Source organism: Sarcophilus harrisii, chromosome 4 (assembly GCF_902635505.1).
Source record: "Sarcophilus harrisii chromosome 4, mSarHar1.11, whole genome shotgun sequence".
Taxonomy (NCBI): domain Eukaryota; kingdom Metazoa; phylum Chordata; class Mammalia; order Dasyuromorphia; family Dasyuridae; genus Sarcophilus; species Sarcophilus harrisii.
This window is the reverse complement of record NC_045429.1, coordinates 410626653-410643519: the sequence shown is the minus strand read 5'-3', so window position 1 is coordinate 410643519 and position 16867 is coordinate 410626653. Positions and strand designations below refer to the sequence as shown.

At 35.6% G+C, this 16867-nt stretch overlaps 2 protein-coding genes across 3 annotated transcripts in view; one reads left to right on the top strand and one right to left on the bottom strand.

Moving 5' to 3' along the window:
- GPSM2 (G protein signaling modulator 2) overlaps positions 1 to 16867 on the bottom strand; it is a 47084-nt gene that overhangs the window by 794 nt on the left and 29423 nt on the right. Inside the window, exons 4-14 of the mRNA XM_031967194.1 lie at positions 16221 to 16356; positions 14926 to 15068; positions 13685 to 13808; positions 13440 to 13555; positions 12018 to 12173; positions 11618 to 11726; positions 9123 to 9249; positions 7931 to 8001; positions 5803 to 5979; positions 2904 to 3063; positions 1060 to 1280 (exon numbers count right to left, since the gene is read on the bottom strand). Coding sequence (XP_031823054.1) covers positions 1060 to 1280; positions 2904 to 3063; positions 5803 to 5979; positions 7931 to 8001; positions 9123 to 9249; positions 11618 to 11726; positions 12018 to 12173; positions 13440 to 13555; positions 13685 to 13808; positions 14926 to 15068; positions 16221 to 16356 — 1540 coding nt within the window. The remainder of the gene's footprint in view (positions 1 to 1059; positions 1281 to 2903; positions 3064 to 5802; positions 5980 to 7930; positions 8002 to 9122; positions 9250 to 11617; positions 11727 to 12017; positions 12174 to 13439; positions 13556 to 13684; positions 13809 to 14925; positions 15069 to 16220; positions 16357 to 16867) is intronic.
- CLCC1 (chloride channel CLIC like 1) overlaps positions 1 to 16867 on the top strand; it is a 76898-nt gene that overhangs the window by 32917 nt on the left and 27114 nt on the right. The gene's annotated exons all lie outside the window — the stretch shown is intronic.

Genomic DNA, 16867 nt, shown 5'->3' with positions numbered 1-16867 from the left:
AAGGAAAAGGGGATTAAAATGTTACCATTGTAAAGGAAAACCACAGTATACAAGCTATTAGATCACTGATAATTTAAGTTTTCCATATTTGGAAAAAATATTAAATATTTCCAAATATATTTGGAATCAGAAAAAATGAAAATATATGAATGTGGGAATAACTTGATCTCAATTCAGTCTATCAAATGCATGTGATTAATCATACCTGGGTACATAAAACAATCAGAATAAGAAAAGTTACATTGTCAATTCACTGTTGGTGAGAATGGGCTGCTGTTTTTTTCATACTAATAATGGAGGGTTTCTATTCATACTAACATTGTTATGATTGCCCCATAGCTTTTTTTTTGGATGGGTATGATGAACCACATAATCCTGCTAAAGATCAGTCTTAGTTTATAATTTTGTTTAGTCCCTGTTAACCAGCTCAGGAGCAAATAACTATTATGTTAAATCCTTCCGAACAAGCCCCCAAAGCTGTGAACTGAAGGGATCTGAATTAGCAGGCAGGCCTATGTTACTGTTAGGTCAGATCATTTTGAAAAGGGTTGAGCTGGGAACTGACATCTGAACATGCTACTAGTTCTCCAATATTTTAAAAGCAATTTAGACATAATAACTTGGATTTTAAATCCCTGGTGCTAATATTGTATAAAATTTATGTTAAAAATATTCACATAGGATAGCTTCATAATTTTCCGTTTTAAGTCTTACGTCACGACGTTGGCAAAAAACAAAAGATAGTGACAGCAGACGCGATATCTGAATGAGGAAGCAATACAGGAAAAGAGCAAGCAAAAGGCCAAGCTTCAAATCTGAATCTCTGCAACTTTTTTCTCATTTGTAAAATAAGTGATTTGGATCAGATTATCCTGAGGTTCCTTCTGGCTCTGAACCCATGATTCTACAATCTAACTTCTAACATTCAATGGGGTAGTCTAATGCAGTAACCTATAACTAAAACAATGCTCAAATCAAACCAGTTCTTTCTGATAATTAAACTGCAATATTTCTAGCATCAAGGGCTATGTGTATTGGGGGAAAAAAAAATTGACGTACTTGGCATTTTACAAGGATATCAAAGAAATCATCATCTGGCTCTTTGTTATCACTGGCGATCAAATGTCCAAGTACTGACTGATTTTTATTATTGTGAGTTAGGCGGAGCCCTGGCAGATTGCTAAAACTTGCCCGCTGGTCATCTAGACGACGGCTCTGTGAGCTAGCAAGCAGGTCCAAAAATTCATCCGTATGTGGGGAGACAACAGAAACAGACAGAGCTAGAAAGAAAAAGGACATGCAAACTGTTATCAGCATGAGAGGGTCAAAGATAACGTTCACTTCCCTCAAGAACATAATCCTCTCAAAATATTACTGGAGCCAAACCTGTTATCCCAGAGAACATCAGATGGAGGAAAAGGTGGGGCTAATTGGCCTAAATGTTGCATCACATTTGGCTTTGGAATGTAATAAAATATGCCAGCCACAGCACGGATTTCTTATTATGGGGAATGGACAAAAATAACACTCTACACCCACTGCAGAAGAAAGAAGGCCTGTGTGCAAACAACATTCCAAAATCTCTTCTGTCTTACTGTCTTTAACTGCCTTTTATGAAATCTTTAAGATCCAGCCAAACCAGCCTTACCATTCATTTACCACAAAACTTATGGTCTAGGTCTACCTTTATTCTATTTGTTTTCCCTCTCACCACTACTGTTGCCTTTTCCCTCTAATAAAATGTACACTGAAGGCAGGAGCCATTTCACTTTTGCCTTTGTATCCTTGGTACTTGTGCACAGTATGTGTGGTGGCAAAGGCTTTTGTAAGTGATTGTCCAGGAAAAGGTGAATTTAAGTTCTTTGGGATCTGTGCTGTGGAAGTGAAAGGCTAGAGGTATTAGATTCTAGTCTGTCTCAGACATAAAATTCTAGCAGAGAGATGCTGTTTCATGCTTATTGTAGTCCCAAGATCATTCTTCCCTGAAATGTAGCTTTAAAACCCTTTTATTGTCCTTGGTCTACTCCAAACACTGCAATAGTAAGACTGTGCTGTGCTCCTGGAGTCATCCTGCTCTTTGGTACTGTCTTAAATTTTAATTTTAGTTCTTGTTCTTGTGCATTGAGGGTCTCCTAAAACTGTTGCTGTTCCTTCTCATCAAACCTGCTGTTCTTTGTGTCTTCAGGACTTCTAAAATCTCAGTGCTCTTCCTACTTTTGCTAACCTCTAAAAACCACATTCCTTTTTTTTTTTTTACCACAATCAGATTCTAAAAACCACATTTCTCTTTTGTGGTGGAAATCAGAACAGCAGTTTGCATCACCATTTCCTTCGCCACCTTGGGTATCATTAAGACAAGTCAAAAAATTGTCAGGTGCTGTTTTGGTCGGAGAGGAAGCTTCAGCTTTGTCTACACCAGAGGTGTCACATACAGATCACAGAACCAAATGTTTAACAAGAAATAAAATATTGATAATGTCTTAATATGTAGCCTATACTGTCTCTATTTAAATCTGATATCACTGAACTCCCCAATACTACTAAATCGAGCATCTTAACCAGGCTAGTGAGCCATTTCTCAAATTCTTCATCTATTTCTTTTTTTTTTGTACATACGTCACTGACCTTAACAACTATTTCCACTCTTTATCTTCAAAACACAGTATCCTTTGGTGGATTCTGTTCTTTTAAAGAAGACATTCCCTTCTAGAACCACCAATCATGGAATTCCATCAGTTCTCAGAGATCTGATTGTGTCAGCCCATGGTTTCACTGCTGACCTTTCAAGAATTTTTGTTCCTTCTAAATAAGAATCCTTATCCCCAAGTGTCTAACCTTTTTATTGGTCTCCTTTCCTAAACCCAGTGGCACTGATGTGAGTGGAAACAGCTTAAATTACTTACATTTTCTCTTTGTTTTGGGGGGAGTGGAAGAAGTTGTGGTTGAAGTCGTATGGCAGTTCTTGTCCTTTAAGCAGCATCTCTGATCATCCATCCTGTTACTTTGAAATCGGCTCAGTAAGTCAAAGAATCCTTCATCTCCAATTGTATCAGCACTGATTTTCTGAAACATTAAGGGAAAAGCAAATTAACTTGAGAATTCAGTATTTTTAAAATGGGAACCCCAAGTCTCAAGACACCAAAGTGCAAAAGGTACCAAAAAATGTACCTTTACATTGCTGGGAGAACAAATCAAGTTGATACTATCAGTAGTAATAAAATAAAACATGTCATTTGTATTTCCACATCTTTTATAACAACATTCTATGTGAGAAATACCAACACTCAATTTGAACTATATAAATGCTAGCATAAAGGTCTACATCTCTAATTCAAAATCAGTTTTAAAATTAAGAACTGAATAGAATATAACTACTAAATTATTTTCAGAAAATTCTAGTCATTTAAGAACAAACTTTGCTATCCAGCTTATTTCCAACTCCTTATATGCACTAGAAGTGACAATGAAAATTCACGTTTTGAAGGTTTGTAAAACAGTTTACTTAGTTTATTTTTACTTAATTTCCATAAGAATAACTGTGGGTAGACGTTATTTTTACTCTCATTTTATAGGTGAGGAAATTGAAGATCAAATATTTAACTTACAAATTTTTTTATCCCTTTTCTGTATTTTTCTGATTACTGTTAGTGATGAAGAAAATGTTGATGATGTGATTATGTACAGACTGCAACCTAGCTTTTAACATACTCGTTGACTTATTCTGAAGTATTAGAGTATCTTCATTGACTCTGAAATATTAAATTATTACTTCATCAGTATGGTTTCTGGATAATAGATCTCCATTCCTTCTAGCAAATGGCATGCATGAGCAGCTATGCCCAAAAAAGTAAACTTAGCTAGGCTAGTTATGTCTTTATCACTGAGTAGGTGCTTAAAAACTTTATAGCCTTATAACTAGCCACAGCTAGTACTCTCCTGATGGCCTTGCGATTGAGGTGCAGGTGCAGAAGGCCAGACTTGGCTTTAGGAAGTCCTGGCCTTAGATCTTGTTCCTGACACTTGTAGTTGAATAACCAACTATTTACCAGCAAGTCACTCTCATCTTTAAAATAGAGATACTTGCAGAACCTACTTCACAGGGCAGTTGTAAAGCACTTTAAAGCCTTTATATAAATGTTGTAATTCAGTCACCTCCATACTACAAAATGAGAGCTGTGTAATAGGTAAAATTATTATACAAGTTCATAATAAAAAACTAGATTTAAAGTCAGATGATAAAATCTCATCATGTGACCAGAGTTTTTTCCCCTGATCTTGTTCTCAGTTCTGATCTGTAAAATGAGGGACTTAGAATAAAGGTTGTAAATCTATGATACTACTATGGTCTGTAAACCATTCACTTAAGGTAAGTAAAATGGCACAAGTCTCAAAAACAAAAGTTTCTAATCTCTGGACGGTAGGAAGATGGAATCACTGAACACTTCTCTATCCTGACTCTGGTAATTTATCTTCATGCCCTGGTCTCCTTCAAGTTACAATTCAAACCCCTCCTCCAGGAAGCCTTTCCCAATCCCTCTTAAGAATTCGAGTGACTTCTCACTACTAATTATTCATCCTGTATCTGTCTTTTTTGTTCTCAGTCATAAGTATGTTGTCTCACTCATTAGACTAAGCTGGATAAGAGAGTGTTTTCATATCTCTTGCACTTGGCATAGTGTCTGGCATACTACAGGTTCTTAATAAATGTGAGTTCTACCAGAACCCTTTAAGAAGCAGAATACCAAGAATAAAATAGTAATGATGAACTCTGTAATAGAACTCAATTGGAAGACTAGTAATGTTTTGAGAATTTGCTAAAAACTAAAAGCTTTTTCTCAAATAGCTATTACACAGCACCAGATTCCTGTGCACAGAGAGAATTCAATGTTTTCAGGATTAAACAGTAATCTGTCAAGATATTAATACTATGTTAATAGAGTACCCACTGCACCAAGAATTGGTAGGTAGGGACTCCTGCCAGAGCTGCTACAAGAGGCTGCATAGAAAATGCCTCCATAAGGATGACCAGGCAGGAAGGATAGGACTCGACAATGGGCGTGACTGAAAGGTCAGGTATTGCTAGCAGTGAAAGGACAGTGGGACCATGACCAGATCAAGGGCTAGAGGGACAGACTGAATCATGTGAATGATACTAAAGGAACAAATCGTAGTGAGCAGAAAAAAGAGCGAAGCTGGCCCCTAACAGCTGCTTTGGGGAGTGCCCTGCAGAGAAAGCAGTGGAAAGGGAGGAGGGAATTATAGGACCGTATGTTATAAGGATGAGAAAAATCAAAGGGCTGAAATGCTACAGAAAGGCCAAGGAAAAGCTCCTTGGAGATCACTACACCATGCTTTGCAAACTGTATAAGCTTTGACCAAAATTGTAGCCAGTGTTCTGGTGAGGAGCCAGACCGGTCCTCAGATAACAAATACCATGTCTTGGTAGAGACTTAAGTCTTTTTAAAAACAGACCCAGCATCAGCAACATGGGTATTAACAATGCATGTAATATAACACGCATGTAATAAAAGTGTTCCATACTTTTCTCTTATACTTTGTTAAAGCGGATCTTGCGGTGAGGAAGAACTGGGACATTGACACCTGTTAGGAATGTGACCAAAGGCAATTAATTATACCAAGTAACTTTCTAGGCCCTGCAGATCTGTACTGGTAGAGGAACTTTTCTCTGAGAACTAGACCAGTGAAATCACAGGTCCAGAATAAGGCCAAACCAAAAAAGATAGAAGTGAAGCTGACACACATTTTCATCCCTGCCCATAGGAAAAGTAATTATAAACATACCCTCTGAGAATTTGGAAGTCGGTGATCAATAGAATTACTAGCATCTTGCAGAACTTTAGTGGAAGAATTATTTTTGTACTTTTTCCCCTTTAGTCGGTTTACAAAAAGCAGCTTTGCAGATGGTTTGGCGATAAGAGGTTTCTGCTTAGCAAGAAGTTCACTATTCCAGTTCTGAACCTACAAAATTAAACACAGGTCAGAAGAAATGACAATCTTATAATTATGTTGAATCAAATCAATTTAGTTGACTGATTTTTAAGACAGTAGCCTAAAATGTGTGTTTAACCCTGGACTATATTAAATATATTATTAAATATAAACAGAGGTGACATAGTTTTGTATCTTCAAATTGTCTATCTCAAGAGGTTTTTGAACTACAATCAGGATTTAAAAAAAAAAAAAATCCTGACAGGATAGAATCTTGAATCTAGTATTCTGAAATGTAAGAGGGATAAATAACAGTGTAACAGTATAGCAGCCATGAGAGCCAAGGCAAATTTGGGATGAACAGCACCCATATCTCTGCCCTAATCTGAGGGCATCAGGAGCCCAGCCTCCAGTGTGGGGATGGAGAGCATTCAGAAAACAGTAATCAGGAAGATGAAGGGCCTTGAGTTTATGTCATAGGAGGATCAGTTGCTTAGCTTGGAGAAAAAACAAAGACATGAAAATATTTTCTAGTATATTTTAAGGTTTGTAATGTAGAAGATGGATTAGATTTGTGAGGATCAAATAATTGTAAAACACTTAGCACAGTGCCTGGCATACAATAAGTACTATAATAAATATTATTAGATTTATAAATTATAAATAAATTGATTTTATTATCAATAACAATCATCCTTTTTGATCTGCTGTATTTGACATTCAAATCAACACTTATTAACTAAGGCACTGTGCTAAGTGCTGGGACCACAAAGGCAAAAAGCCTCTGCTCTCACAAGAAGCTTCCAGTTTGATGGAAGGGACAACACACAATCTATGTGCAAATAAGACCAAGACAAACTTGGAGGAAACTTAAGTCAAAAAAATTTTTTTGATTGAGATTCCTCTCATCTAGTTCATTTCCTACCTGTCTCTGTGCTTTTTCAGTCTCTCTTCATATCATATTCCCTCCATATCACATCCACTAGAGTTGTTCTCCAAGGCTCTGTCCTGGGGGGCATCTTCTCTCCTTCTAGGCTTGCTTTCTTGGAAACTTCCTAAGCATTTAAGGGTTAAACCCTCCTCTCTATGTAGATGTCTCTCCCTTGCACTTCAATGCCACAGCACAAATCATCTACTGGGTACTACTGGATGTCCTGGAGATAATCTTGACCTCAGCAGCTCTAGAACTGAACTGGCTATCCTGCTAAATCCGCCCCCTTCCAACAATTCTCCTAGGATCTCAGGCTCAAAATCTGGGCATTTTCCTTACCTCTTCACTTTCCCTCACCCCATCTAATCAGTTGCCAAATTTTGCCACTTCTGCTTGCACGATCTCTTAAATCTCCCCCTTCTCTCTACCCATGCAACTACTATCTGGCTTGCTCACCTCTCCCCAAAATAGGCCAAGTTAACTTTCCTTACGTGCCGATCTGATGATACGATCCACCTATTACATGGATAATGGTCAACCAACCAAATAAGATTTGATTGAAATAATCTTCCTTGCCCCCACTTTTAAATTATTTTTTGATTATGAGCTGGCTAACTGGATAGGGATAGGAGAGGGATGTATTTGGAACAACCCTTTATAGTTCAGACATTTTTCCCACAATTATTTAACAACCTCTCCTAAGGTAAAAATACTCTTGTCAAAGTAAATGTAACTTAGGAAAGTTATAGGAAACTGTCTCTTTAAGATATACTATGAAAAGCCAAAAATTGTTACATTCCAAAAATGTAATTGTCTTTTGCTTATTATATAATCAGATGCTATTTGAATTTGACAATTCTTGAAGTCTTGGCAGCTATATCACTTAAGTTTTTTAGTTGACCAACTCCTTTATGAGAACAAACTACAAATTTACACAAGATAATTTTTTTTTGTCAATCCACTGAAATTACTCAAACTGAGAATTTACTTTATTAAGCACTGTCATTAACCAAAATTCTCAAAATTAAAAAAGATAAAAAATTTGCCAACCTTCTCTGGTGTTAACTTCATAAGTTCCATATTTTCCATACTGTGTCGGCGCCCTACCTTAGGACGTGTATCTTTGGAAGAAAAAATGTAAAATAAAAATAAACCAACCTGATTCCAGTAAAGTATTTCAAATTATAAATTCAGCACACCAGTTCTACTCACCTTCCAAAAATGATTTAGGTTCCAGAATGTCAGAAAGGAAATGTGTATGAAATAAAAACAGGCTAAACTCTTTATTCAATTGACAGGGGTTAGGAAGAATCATTTCCTATTCCAACTACCTACCTGCAAATAGACTGTTCACTTCCTCTAAAATGCTTTGATCTAGAGCGTTTATATTATGACTTGAAACTCCACTCTCTCAAATTTACTCTCTCATTTAGAAGGGCATCTTACAATAACTTAGTTTTTACATTATACAGAGTGTTTCTTAAAATGAGTTAGTGGTTTTAGTTTAGTTTTAATAACTAAGAAAAGCAAAAGAAATAAAATAAAGCCTTACTAAGTCAGGACTCCTTTTTGTGCTATTTTAATAAGATCTCACATTATGACAGTTGACTACCAGAAAACAAGCTAAAATGTTCAGACACTAGGGTCTCTATAATAACCTCTACTTCTCTCATTAATTTCTAAAGCCTTCTGCAGTCTTGCTTCTGACCTAATCATTCCACGAAACTATGAACGATCTCTTAGTTGTCTGATGACTTCTCAATTCTTATCCTTCCTGATCTTTCTGAAACAGATAACAAGGACATCAACTGTCCTTCCCAGGATTATCTTTCTTCAGGTTTTTGTGAAAGTATACTCTTGCTTCTTTTTCCGCCCATCTATCTGCTGCTTCATCCAACCATGAGTGCCTCCAAAGACTGTCCTGGGCTCTTTCCTCTTTTTCCTCTTTCACCTGAAAATTCCATTAGTTCTCAAGGGGTTAATGTCATCTCTATGCAGATGATTCCCAGATAGCTATGTCCAGTTCATAGTCTCTTCCCTGACCTCTAGTCACAAATAATCAGCTACATTTGGACGTGTTGTATCGAGATCTCCTGTTGGCTTTTCAAACTCAGTATGTCCAAAACAGAACTCTTACTTTTCCACCTAAATCCTTTCTTCCCAATTTTCCTATTACTGTTAATGGAAAGAGAAACACATTCTACATAATAGTAAAACTGGTTTACAGAAAATATGCACTTACCACAGAAGTTGTCAATTTCATTGTTTTCAGACAGCATTGAATTATTTGTGCTATAGCTGAGACCAAGCACCATTTGAAGATCCGAAAGATTCAGTCTGGCTGTTAACTCGCCACTTTTGTCCCCAATCTACAATCAACAAGTACTTCCAATTTTAGAATCATTACTGAAAGACTAGGAGTGTTAAAAGATTTAAGAATATTTTTTTGACTATGACAGATGAATAATTTGACAGAATTTCATCAGTAATCAAAATATACTTTCCACACTTATCTAAAAATATTATAATCATCTGAAGAATTATTAAAAAAGGAACAAAACTCTAGATAAGAAAATAAGTCCACTTCATAGCCCTGGATGAGGGGGATAAACATCCTCAGCTGCTGCATCTGGCCCGCGGGCTATGAAGTTTATTTAAAGGCCCACAAAACAAAAGTTTTTGTTTTTACTATAGTCTGGCCCTCCAACAGTCTGAGGGACAGTGAACTGGCCCCCTATTTAAAAAGTTTGAGGGCCCCTGCCTTAGAGGGTTAGAACCAGCCCATTCTGATGTCCCCTCAACCCATCTTCCCAAATAACAGTAACTTCATGATATTCATGGTCCAGAATTCTGAAACTCCTCTCTGACCACAACTTGCTCTATTGTTTCTCCAAAAACTAATCTTCAGTCTCATTGAGATTTTTCATCAATTCTGGTCTGTCACCTCTGCTCTGAGCTCACTTCTCTCTTGAAAAAACTTGACCCTATAGTTAATCAGATCCCCTCCTCCTGAATCCCTTGTCCTGTTGACACTAATGGTGTGCACTCCCAACCCTGACTCAACCTGCACTATGCCGCCCTTTTTCTGTATGAGGTTGCAGCAAGTCAAAGTCTAACTGGGTTAGTTTAGGGCTATCAAAACTTCATGTTCCCTAATCTCTCTCTTTTTTTTAAAATAACTTTTTATTGCCAGAACCCATGCCAGGGTAATTTTTACAACATTATCCCTTGCACTCACTTCTGTTCCAATTTTTCCCCTCCCTTCCTCCACCCCCTCCCCCAGATGGCAAGCAGTCCTATACATGTTAAATAGGTTACAGTAGATCTTAGATACAATATATGTGTGCACATCCGAACAGTTCTCTTGTTGCTCAGGGAGAATTGGATTTAAAAGGCATAAATAACCCAGGAAGGAGAACAAAAATGCAAGCAGTTTACATTCATTTCCTAGTGTTCTTTCTTTGGGTGTAGCTGCTTCTATCCAAACTTGATCAACTGAAACTGAGCTAGATCTTCTCTTTGTCGAAGGAATCCACTTCCATCAGAATACATCCTCATACAGTATCGTTGTTGAGGTATATAATGATCTCCTGGTTCTGCTCATTTCACTCAGCATCAGTTCATGTAAGTCTCACCAATCCTCTCTATTCATCCTGCTGGTCATTTCTTACAGAACAATAATATTCCATACATGTTCCCTAATCTCAACCAGGCCTTTGCTGGTGCATGACAATCTCTTCATCATTCCTAACTGGTGCCAGTTCCAAACATTGTTTTCAGACTACTTATATTACTTGGCAGATCTAAGTCCCACCTGGGCCATCACTCATTGCCTCAGTGCCCCAAAATTTGAATCCAGGTATTCCTGAGTTCAAGCCCAGATTCACACCATGATGCCTCTCAATTTTATCTATCTGTACATTTATATCCACAGATATAGATAGAAATACATTTCTATAGAATGTCTGAGTACAAGCTGCACATTGGCTAAATTTTTCTCTCCAATACAGTACAGATTCCTTTAGGGCAGGATTTTATTTTTGTTTCACCTATCTGAATTCTTGCATACCACAGCACTGAATAAAACATCCTTTGGATCACAGTGGATAAAGATATTGAGCCTAGCGAGGCTAAATGGTAAGAGGGCTAAGCCTGCAATCAGGAAGACTTATTAGTTCAAATCTAGCCTCAGATTCTGACTAGCTCCGTGATCCTGGGCAAGTCACTTCACCCTGTTGGCCTGATTTCCTCCTCTGTAAAAGAGCTGGAGAAGATCCTGACTAACCACGCCAGTCTCTTTACCAAGAAAATCCCCCACGGGGGTCACACAGTCAAACACAACCAAATGACTAAACAAAAAGACCCCAAGACTTGCTAGCAAGTGGAAGAGCCTGCCATCGTGTTCTTCCTACCATGCTGTTTTCTCTTCAGTGTTAACTTTAGCAGAGTGTAACATTCCAGGAATTAAGAATGCTTTAGGATTGGGCTAGATGAGAGAACAGCAGGTAAAACAATGCTTTTTTATATTTAAGGAATGGTATTCTTCATGTTATCTAAAAAAGTATTCAAAGCCTTCAAAAGTCTCAAATAAGTATTATATAATTAACAAAATGATCGGCAGTGCTGAAGAAATTTGGATAAGAGAATGAGGAAGAAATGTGTTCCTCTTCCCCATCCCAGCCTATTCCCCGGAGTCAATCAAAATAGCAGTTTCATAGGGAAGTTTCAGTTTCTTACTTCTCTTGAAATTTCCAAGTGCTTCTCAGCAAAATGCATGGCTTGATCATGATTTCCTAAGGCTGTGTAGGCATTTCCTAAACTCCAGCATGCTCTTCCTTCTCCAATTCTGCAACATAAGCCAAGCAAACATTTATGGTTCCAAAATGAAGTTTTCTAATATATGAGGTCAGGATTATCTGGCAGTACATAAAGAATTTTTTTGTTTTATTCTTTCAAGGAACACACTATAATCACATTTTACTAAAGTGTCAATAAACAAAGGAAACTGGAGCTCAAAGCTACATTTATTATAGAAGCAAATTTAAAATGAGCAATGATTCTAAAAATCATTAAAATAGAGACTTCTTAGCTAATTATATTTTACCAGAACTATAGCAAACAAGTTGATAATTTTTACCTATCATTCAGTTCTTGGGCTATAGTAAAGTGTTTCAGATGATAATCAATGGCCTTTTCATAGTCTTGAAGTAAAGTATAAGTGTTCCCAAGGCTATAACAAGATTGTGCTTCTACAGCTCTATCTTTCAGCTGCCGGGCCAATTGTAGTGTTTTCCTGAAATCAAGGAAAGTTAGTTATAAAATAATCATAATTCATTATACATCACAATAAAACTATAACTAAAAAATTCTGTGCTGCTAAAGATTTTTTTTTTAAATATACACAATAAAGATCATTAAATGAAGAGGTTAAGCAGAAAACCATAAAATAAACTAAAATGCTAAACTGAGACTACTGAATAACTATGAAAGCAATATTTTATGGCTGTCCCACAAAAATATGAAAAGTGTACTGATGTAAAAGATTGAGAAATTGCCAACAATTAATATATTTTTCAGTATTTACGTGGGGTTTTTTTGCCTTTACTTTGGTGACTTTTAGGAAGTTGTTGCTAGTTCATCTAGTTCAACTTGATTTTTGCCAAGATTAAAATGCTTAGCTAATTAAGACTAATATTTAAATTCATAATTTCTAATATGTGATAACACAAGCATATTTACACAAAAATATGGCCAAATTTCACAAGTCAAATGTGCCACCATCATTAGTATTCATGATGTTAGATTTAATCTTTAAAAAGTTCTTTGTTATAAAGTAAGTTTATTTCTCACTTATCAAAAATAATTATGAAATGTGACTGACTACATGATCCAAAGGAGATTTAAAAAAATAAGATCTCCTTCAAAAGAATCACCATTCAAAATAACAATCTAAGACACTTTTGGAATTCAAATTTTTCTTTTAAGTGGGCTGGAATCACCCAGAAAGGCCACTGGATTAGGAATAGATTTTAGTTACTAGTGGGCAGTAAGAGTGGAATAAAGAGAAGAAGAAATACTTTCATTGGAGGAAAAAGTGATAGGAAATTAGGGATGGCTGATTGATAGTACTTTTTATTCCTAACACTTCAAGAACTGAAAATAACTGCCCTATTTTGGACATGATCAAACTTGGAAGAAAAACTACATGTATACACATACATATAAATATTCTTCTATGAGTTGGTTCTGACATGAGGAAAGGAAGACACAGAAATTTAGGTAATGTAAAAATGAAAAAAAATGTAAAAACATTTAGATAATGTAAAAAAACCACATTTATTTGAAGAATACACGTACACACATGCGCGCGCATGCATGCCTGAGCCTCTTACTTCAGCATTTAAGTACCCTCTGTGAAATAGACATTTTGAAAGACATCATGGTCAATGATGAACATTGATATCTGAATAAACATAAAAGTCTATTCTTTATCTTAGAAAAATTTTAAAATTGAAAAATTAATAAGCTCTCAAACTATTCATTTGGTATTTGTACTAACTTGTAGTAATCTGCAGCAGTTTCAAATTCACTGAGGAATATATATGCATTTCCAAGGTTGCTATATGCTCTTCTTTCAGCAGCTTTATCTCCAAACTCTTTTGCAATCAAAAGGCGCTAAAACAGAAAATTCTAATTAGACATAAATGGTTTAGCCACCTTAAAACCCACAGTTATAAAATAGGAATAAACAGTTTGATTACAACTCAGGTGAGGGATATGTTTCAGGACCTTTCACCATCATACCTGCTCATGAGATACAACAGCATCTCTAAAGTTGCCAAGAAGATAATGAGTATTTCCAAGATTACCAAAGGCACGCCCTTGGGCTGCTCTGTCCCCTAAAGCAGTCACTATTGATAGATTTTCCCTAAAGGATAATAAAAATTATGAAGAAATACAATTGTAAATATTTGGTTTTGCTTTGAATTAAAATTTTAATTCTAATAAAAGTAATATATTAAAAGTAATCCACATTTTAAAAAAGCTAAGTACAAAAGAATGCTGCCTTATTTCTTTAGCTTTCTTTTCTGGCTAAAGAATTCTATAAAATTATGATTTACTTCACGTCTACAGATATGTAAATATATATGTGTGTATATATGTGTTAATGTATTCATTTAAGTATATTTGTGTGTGTGCATATAGATATATGTATATGTGATACATACACATGCTTAACTGTAGCTTGCTTGAGGGAGGTAGGGGAAGGAATGAAAGGGAAAAAAGAACAAAATAAAAAACATACAGGAAAGAACAAAAGAATAACCTAAAATATACAACAAAGCAAAGATGAACAATCATGAATACAGTATCTTTTATTTTTATCTATGCTTTCTTGAAATGGAAATTTATTGTTGCATATTTTGAATCTTCCTGATGTTTTGACAATGTTAATTTTCTAAAATTTTCCTTTTTGTCTTTTTCTATTTTGTTTTTTCTTATTTTGTATTTATTTTAAATAAATATCTTTTTAAAGACTATGATCTAATAACAAAAGTGTTAAAGATATAGAATATCCATAATTACATTAGGAATCTGACTTTTCAACAATGAAATAAAAGAAATAAGGGGAAATGTGAAAAATTACTACTACCACTACTATTATTTTTGTCAAAACTCCCTCCTTCCCCTTCCCCCCATTTCTTATAGCATGACATGCCTATCACCTTTAGCAAAAGTCTATTTTTCTGTGTGCTCAGATGGGGCTACTTTATATTAAAACCCAAGGCATTTTGAATATTTGCCAATAGATGGCACTGGTCTACTTTAAAGTTTCAGAGGAGGAAAAAAAAAACAGGGCATAGGACTTTTCTCATAATCTTTTCTGCCTGTTTAGTAGTTCTGCTCTTAAAGTTTTCGCCTATCTTCCAGAATCACCCAGGTCAATACCTACATATGATTCAGGGCTTAAGGAAGGTGACATGTGAGTAGTGATGAAGAAAAAAAAGAAAAAAGAAGAGGAGGAGGATACCATGGCTACTTACTCATAATAATCTGCTGCTTTCTGCAAAGCGGTTTTCACCTCTTCTGGAAATTCTCCTGGGTCATGAGAGCCAGGGTAGCTAAAACTTTTCCCTTTAGAGTGGTATACATTACCAAGATTATAAAGCGCTCTTGCTTCCCCAACCTAAATTGGGATGCCAACAAATTGATTACATTTAAAAATAATGAGCAGCTATTAAATTAAATATAATATATAAATATTCTTAACTTGTAAGTCATAAAAGAGTAAAACAAGTATTTATTTTCTCTTCCTCCTATTCCTTGAGAGAGAAAAAAATTTGTAACAAATATGCATAGTCAAGTAAAACAAATTTCCAAAATGGCCATGTTTAAGAGATGGGTAGTATGCATCAGGACCATGGAATCAGGATTAGTGATTGACTTGATTAAGTCTTTCAAAATACTTTTACTTCATAAAGTTATTACTATATAAATTGTACCCTTGATTGTGCTAACTTGACTGCATCAGTTCATATAAATCTTGCTAAGTGTCTCTAAAGTTAATCCTTGCATCGTTTTACAGCCCGATAGTATTCTATCATATTTATACACCTCAATTTGTTTAACTATTTCTCAAATGAAGGGCTCCTTGTTAGTTTTCAGGTTTTTTCCCTACAACAAAAGTTTCTGAAATATTTTTGTACATATGTATCTTTCCTCTCTTTTTTCAGCTCTTTGGGATAAGTTAAAGTCTAGTAACAGTTTTTCTAAAACAAAGTACATTGCAGAGTTTAGTGACTTTGGGGCCCTAATCCCAAAATGACCACCAATTCATAGATCCAGCAGTATATTAATGTACCTGTTTTCCTGAACCCCCTTCATCATTTGTTATTTTCCGGTTTTTGGTTAACTTTGCCGGTCTGATGAATGTGAATGAGGTACTCAGAGTTGTTTCAATTTGCATCTCTCTAACTATTAGTAATTTATTACGTTTTTTTAATATGGCACTTGTTAACTTGGATTTCTTTCTCAAAAAACTGCATGTTTGACTTATCAATTAGGGAATGAGCTAATTTTTCATAAATCTGTTAAAAATAGCTAAGGAAATTAATATTTTTAGCACTCATGGATCCTTTCAAATATTTTCTTTGCTATTAAATCAGCAATTTTTAGAACGTTAATCTTATCTGTCATCACACCCTATTTTCTTTACAGAGAAAGAAACTGGGGCTCAGATTAAATGTCTCATTCAAGGTCCTAGAGGTAATAAATGATAGCCAGGATTCAAAGCCAGAAAACGCTTACTGTACTGCAACCAATAATATTTCAATTTTACCTTATCCTCAAGTTCTCTGGAGATATCTAGGTGTCTCTGACAGCAAACAATAGCTTCATCAAAATTGCCAAGAACTTTTAAGGTGTTTCCCAGGTTACCACTGGCTTTAGCTTCACCTAACTGGTCTCCAATTGTCCTGAAATTATTGAAAAGTGTATCAAACTATTTCAAAAACAGTGCTTTCATTTATAAAATCTGTTTCTTTGAAATAAGAATAGAATCAAAGAATTTAGAGCAAAGTATTTTGCTTTTCAGAGGATAAGTATTCATACAATAAAAAAAAGTCAACATTTATTAAGTGCCTACTATGTGCAAGATATTGTGCTAAGCACTGGGGACATAAATGGGAGCAAAAGACAATTCTTGCCTTCAAGGAGCCTACAATATAATAGAGGAGACAGCATGCAAACAAGTATTTACAAAGCAAGCTATATATAAGCTAAATAGAAAATAATTAACAGAGGGAAAGTACTAGAATTAAGAAGGCTTAAGGAAGGCCTAGTAGAGGAGCTCCTGGAAAGGAAGGAGGGAGGAAACTCCTTCAACTAATGCAGGACTGCACCTTTTCTGAAATCTTTAGTCTTAGTTGCTCAGAGCACTTAGAGATTACAAAGATAACCTGTGTCACAGCACAGCCTTGAACCCAA